We start from the raw sequence: 6689 nt of genomic DNA, 5'->3' as shown, positions 1-6689 counted from the left end.
GAGTTTTAAGAAATCCATTCCGGGTTTGCTGGATCATCCAGGTTCTCCTGGATCAGATTGAATCAGACTAAATCAGGTTGACGATAGCTAGACCAGTTTAATTGTAGGACTTCTTGGCAATAACCAAAAATAAAAGGTTAAAGCCATTAAAAACCTACATAAAAAGTTAAAAAGTATAGGTTGGTTCCTAAAATTTATTTTATTATGATCATTTTGTTCCAAACATGTTCATTAAACTTTCTGTTGAACTTTCGGAAGGACTGACTTAAGTGACAATCAAAACTTGGTAGAGAAAACAGTTTAAAGATACTTTTATAACATTTAAACTCTAATTAGACTGGGAATCTCAAATCGTCATGGCAATTTCAGTCATTAAAATGAAGCAAGGGAATACCTATGGGAATGTGAGATTAGTTATATGTTGTTTGCAACTAGCCTATTGTCTCCTTAGGGTAAGATTCAATAAACAGAGGAACATGGAAACTTCAGTATAATTTGGACTGGAAACATGATTTGATGTTTTGCAGAAAGAGACAATGAAGAATTAAAAAAACATTCTTTTGTATTATTCTACATTTATATTACCAGGTTATGCTATATGAGTTCTATAGAAATATGACTTATAAAAATATGTTTATTAAGTAACAGCGCAGTTGGTTGCAATAACGTAAGAAGTTTATTTAATTATGTGAATATGCTTAGATTGATCATTATCAATGTACTTAATTGTTTGAACAAATATCTATTACCTCTTTATACCACAAAATCTATCCAATATATACTTTAATAAACATGTAACCTAAATTTTATTGATCCAATGATGTATGGTTTTATAATATCGCATCTTAAAGCTTGTATGTTAATGATTGATTTGATAAAGTCTTTAACTTTTTAATTTGGTTAGTTGACTGCAACTTCTCCAGCAAAAGATGTCTATGTATGTCGTGCTGGAGAATTCGAATCAAACATTTGTAGGACACTTTATCCTTCTGGGATTGTCTAACACTTTGGATGTTCAGATTGTTGTTTTCTTGCTGCTTTTAATGTTATATATGGTGACATTATCTGGAAATATTTTGTTGATCATCATGGTAAGGCTTCATGCTCACCTTCAGACCCCTATGTATTTTTTCCTAACAAACCTTGCCATCATTGACATTTGCTTTTCCTCAACTGTGATACCCAAAATTTTGGTAAACACCATAACTCAGGACAGAACTATATCGTTCTTGGGATGTGCAACCCAGCTGTATTTTCATTTGGCTCTTGGAGGGACAGAATGTTTAATATTGGCTGCTATGGCTTTTGACAGGTACAATGCCATCTGTAAACCATTACAATATAACATGATTATGGATCCCAAACTGTGTGTTTGTCTGGCTGTTGGATCCTGGACGTTAAGCTTCCTTATTTCTCTACTTCTTGCAGTGGTCACTTTTGATTTGCCTTACTGTAAAGCCAACCAGATCAACCACTTTTTCTGTGAGATGCCCCCAATGCTTCATCTATCCTGTGCCGATATTTGGTTTAGCGTGGTTGTAGAGTGCACTTCAGTTGTGCTAGTTGTTGCGGGTTCTTTCATACTAATAATTGCATCTTATCTTTTTATCACTTTGGCTATCATAAATATAAATTCAACCAGACAACGTCAAAAAGCTTTCTCTACGTGTGCCTCTCATCTTGCTGTGGTCTCGCTGTTCTATGGAACAGCACTTTTCATGCACTTACGCCCACCTTCCAGTTACTTTCCAGAGCAAGATAAATTTGTGTCTGTCTTTTACACAGTGGTGACACCAGCAATGAATCCTATCATCTATAGTATACGAAATAAGGAAATCAAAGCTGCTGTAAAGAAATCAATGACTATAGTCTGTCTTTAATCTTTTTATTTCTTGGTACAGTACAAAAAAAGCATAGATGAGTTGCAAAGCAGGAATATATATACATAATAATAAATGATCAATCTATGTATTGTTATACGTGAAACTCTACAGTGTACACTACCACCTACCATTCTGCATAATATATAGTTGGCAGATTTGGGGCAGAAATATTTTTAATGGTATTAACATAGAAAATCGAAAGTAGCAAATATAGATGTGATATTAAGTTTTTACTGAAAGTGAACTTTTTTTTGAAGTAAGGAAATATATGTTTATTGAAATTTGCAACAGAATAGAGATTAAAGACTGTTTGATATGGTATCTGGAATACCAAACATCCCATCAGGCATTCGTGTATCATGTTTAATGCTCCAGGCCTTTGTGAACCACTGTCAAGATTTTACACTTCCAAATAAATGGTGGGAGTGTGTTTTTTTTAAAAGATATATCAGAAGGCCCTGTGCCTGCACATCTTGGTTACAAAAATAATTTTGGAATAGCAAAACTATTGCTAATACTTTTACATGACAATGGTCTAATTACTTTGTAAATGACCTAGATTATGAAAGGTGTTGAGATTTTCTAGAATTGTACTTAGACTGTTGTCAGTTTTAACTTATATGTCTCTGGAAGGTTAAACAGGGAGAAAGGGTTAAATTGTATGCCTACGCAAAACTTGTAAATGAAAAAGGATGAATAAGAACTTTTGACTAATTTTTATTGTTGTGTTAGACTACAAGTAAAGAACAGCCTGGAGCAGCCAAGTAAAAGGAGCTGTGCGGAAGGCAGCCATGACCAAGGGGCTTGGGAAAGCATAGGGAGTTTTAAATAAAAGGAAGTTTTTGATAACTTGGGAAGAAGGTAGTTGATAGGTTGGAAGTTTGAAAAATGGATAGGAGGATAAAGTAGCGGTTATTAGAGGGAGGAAAGAGAAAGTGGGGGGACGTTTTGGGAACAGGTGAAGGGTTGGAGGTGAGGGTTGCGGTTGGGGTCCTCGGAGGACATTTTTAAACAGGTGTGGAAGAAGGAAGAGGTGAGGGATCTCCAAAAGGGTATAGTTATTTGGGATCACCTTTAAAGTGCTGTTAAAGAGGGGCTATAAGTAGTATATGCTTTCTAGAGCTGGTGGGTTCTGCTGCTGAGAACAGAAGTGATGTTTTTGGGCAGCACCTCCCAGTGTGGTGAGCAGTGTCTCGGAGGGCTCGCAACCAGGAAGTTAAAAGGATCTGGTTTATGGAAAAGTGTAATTGTTTTTGTTACTCAAGGGTTATTTATTGTTGATGTTTTTATGCTTGTGTATAAAATGTTATTTATGTTGGTTATGGAAATGTTTAAAAAAGGTTGTGCCAATAAAGTGGTCAGTTTGGCCATTTCCCTCAAAAGGAGTCTGTTAGTGTTGTGATGTGGTGGGAAAATAGGGAGGGGTGGAGGGAAGGAAGGACATAATGGGTGGTAAGTATGGCAAGTATCCTAGCTACCTGGGTCAAGAACATTGGGTTAGTCTAGTCTAGTTCTTGATGGAATTAACTGCTGGCCCTATATTAACAGGACCAAATTGGAAAAGGGAATGCAAAGCAAAATGCAAAACAAAAGCAATCCATAATACTTTATTCACAGAAGTAAAGAAACTCAAACATATCTTGGAGCACATAAAGGTGACTTGACAATGGTTGGAACAGTAGGATTTTAGGCACATGTACTGGCGACCATTGTCTGTGATGGAAACTTTAAAATTTAGAGTTTTTCCCAGAAAATTCTTGATGTTCTGATGACAGCAGTTTAAAAAGAAAATTTTCTTCCTACAATATAACTATAAAATTAAGGTAGAGGTTAGTAAGCCAAATATTATAATGGGTAACTTTTCTACTGTCTGCTGTCTGAAATACCTCTACTTCGTTAGTACAAGCAAGTTTCAAGAGTCAAGTACAAAATGATCATTTTTTTTTGATCTTTACGTATTTGAATATGATATTTTTGTGGCTTCTTTTAGAAACCATTTTTTTCAGGAAAGAAAATAAATGTCAAAAGAAAAGACTGTCATTAAACAAAGTAGAAAAGTAAGGGTAGACTACCATTTCCACCCTAAATACTTTGTTGGTCATTGGACTAAAATATAATGTTGGAGTTGTGACTTTACTTACTAGCTTTTTCCCTGGGGGGTTGGGTGGCACAAAGAATGAGGAGTAAGTACGGTTTGGCAAAATCATCCTCTGTCAGAAGTGCATGCTTGGGTGGGAGGGGAAAGGTCAGAATTTCAGTGATGCCAAAAAATACCCTTTCTCAAATTTTACATTTTTAACTCCTGTCTGCAGGGGAGGCAACACATTTTAGTTAGTTGGGGCCTGTGACTCTGCTAACCCCCCCAACCCTTGCAATACCTATCCGAAGCAGATTGGATTAAGAGGCATGCAGAAACAGGAGATGGTGCCAACTAAGGGCAGAGGTCAAGAGGTCCGACACATGAAAGTTTAGGTTAGCATTGGGAGTATAATTGTGCCTGCTGCTCTGGAAGGAGTTCTGCATTACAAAATCTATGTTTAAGCAGTAGCCTTTAACACAGTGATCATATTATTTTTTATTCCATATTTGTTGGGGCCTGTGGGTTATTGTTGGCTCTGATACTTGCTTGGGGTTTATTGTTCGGTGTTATCATTCTTGACCCTTAATGTTTACTGCTTGTAAAACGCTGCATCACTGTATGGGCATGCTTACGGCCACATTTATCTTAAGTTAGTGAACACCTGACCATTACACCTATGTTTTGGCCACACACTTCAAATATTTAGGTTTGAGAAACTCCAAAAGATAGTAATGTCGATAATATAACATAAAGCAAGGTATGCTTCTATCATCTTTCTTGAAACATTTTTTGGCATTGTTATAATTAGAATAAGGAAACCAAGGTGCATATGTGGTTATAAATGATGGGCTATGTTTCTGACACCTAGTCAAACAAGATATAGTAGCAATAGTTACATCATCCTGGCCCAACCAATCAAGGCGGCTGAAGATAAGTTGCAAGGAAAGGGAAATATGACAATGGTGACACCATAGAACCGGGATGAGTAAATAGTTGGGATTTAATTCCACTTTAAAATTAAAGGAAAACTCAGTCAACGTAGTATACCACTAAGTCAGCAAGACTTCTGGGTATTCAATCTGTCTTGGTGTTTTTTTGGAACAAATTAAACCAACCACAGGTGGACAGAGGGATAAAAGCAAGCTAGAAATCATTTTACCACAGAGCATTTCACGCTCCCTTCCCTCCCTAATTCTGATTTTTCATCAGTTCTGCATTTTGTTAGTGCCCCGTCACCTCTGGCTACTGAAGAGCAGTATGATGTGGTACAGTTAATTCAGGTTGGACAGGTAGTCCAGATCCTCCTGTGGGCTACTTGTGTGAATGATTCTAACCAAACTATCAAAAACAGACTTCAAGAGGGTTGTTCACAGCCCAGAATCAGCTCGTTTGGCGTTTGGCATAGAAACTAAAATTGTCAAGATCACCATTGATGCCCTGTTCTCTTTACAGTTGAGAGCAGACTCACACTGAGGTTCACAAATATGACAAATGTGAAAGGGTCTATAGACATGGCAGGGCAAATTCTGCTGCCTGTAACATTATCTAGCGTGACCAGTTTGGAGGTGGGTCATGGATAGTCTTTTTAGAACATTGGACGGCCACATAGACCTACATATACTAGCTAATAAAAGTTGTTAGGTGTCTGGATGAAATCCTGAGACCCATTGTCAGTCTTTACGTTGTTGAAGATGAGCTAGAGTACCTCCTAGTACAGGACAACACCCAGCTTCTGTGGCCAGTGTGTGTAAGCATTGATGGGATCAACCGACCCATACCTTCAGTGGATTAAATATTTTGTTTTCCATTGACTGTTTTTACATCCCTTTGTTCTCAATGAATGACACCATAAAAATGTTCAACAACACAGTGCTGAAAAAATATCTTATTTAATTTTCCAGCTATTAAAACATGGTAACTTTTTTCCAAAATCAACCACATTTGTTTGCTTCTAATATTTTGCTCAAAGTGGGGCCTCTAATATTTCCATTATGATATAAAATTATGTAGAGCAGGTAAAAAAACTTTCTAGTGTTAGAAAAGGAAAGTTTTAGAAGATATGGTGCAAAAGTAAGACAGTAGAATAGTATTAGCATTACTTTGACTAAGAAAACCTAGATATATTTAAGAATTTATCAGAAGTATTTATTCATATATTTATTCATATATATTAGCAGAAGTATTTATTCATATATTGTTTTACAAAAAACAATATAGTAGAACTCAACATGTAAAAGCAAGTAACTATCATCCTTTCCTGCTTGTAGATCTAGATTGCACTAAGTGCAGAATTCCAGCCCTCCATGTATGCTAGCCACTGGCACCGTGTTATCTAGCTGCAAAATAAATAGCGCATATTGCTCATTATAGTGCTTTTTTATTGATTTTAGCACCTCTTCTTGGTGCCCTAAAGGTGGGCAGGGAGATGCAGACCTGCACCACATATTTTGGGACTGTCCTAGAACAAAACCATTCTGGAAAAGGGTGACAAATTATGCAACTTCCAACTTAATAAATTACGTGCCTTTGTCTCCGGAATGACCCCTATTTGGTGCTTTTGGACTCTAAGGGTCTTGGATAACTAAGGTGGGTTGGAGTATGTTGCCTATTATCTCCCAGTTGCTGGAAGTCAATTTTACACATGTGGCTGGACCCAAATCCATCCTCTTTAAGACTTTTCAAAGACAAAATACCTTGGATGGGAACCTCTCATAAAAAAAAAGTCA

General features: G+C 36.7%; 1 protein-coding gene across 1 annotated transcript; it reads left to right on the top strand.

The window, feature by feature from the left end:
• The first annotated feature begins 929 nt into the window (after positions 1–929).
• Positions 930–1880, top strand: LOC140342527 (olfactory receptor 5V1-like). Its single transcript, XM_072428735.1, has one exon. It carries the CDS (start codon positions 930–932, stop codon positions 1878–1880), a length of 951 nt encoding a protein of 316 aa, XP_072284836.1.
• The last annotated feature ends 4809 nt before the right edge of the window (positions 1881–6689 follow it).

This window comes from Pyxicephalus adspersus, chromosome 12 (genome assembly GCF_032062135.1).
Source record: "Pyxicephalus adspersus chromosome 12, UCB_Pads_2.0, whole genome shotgun sequence".
Taxonomy (NCBI): domain Eukaryota; kingdom Metazoa; phylum Chordata; class Amphibia; order Anura; family Pyxicephalidae; genus Pyxicephalus; species Pyxicephalus adspersus.
This window is presented reverse-complemented; position numbering and strand designations above follow the sequence as displayed.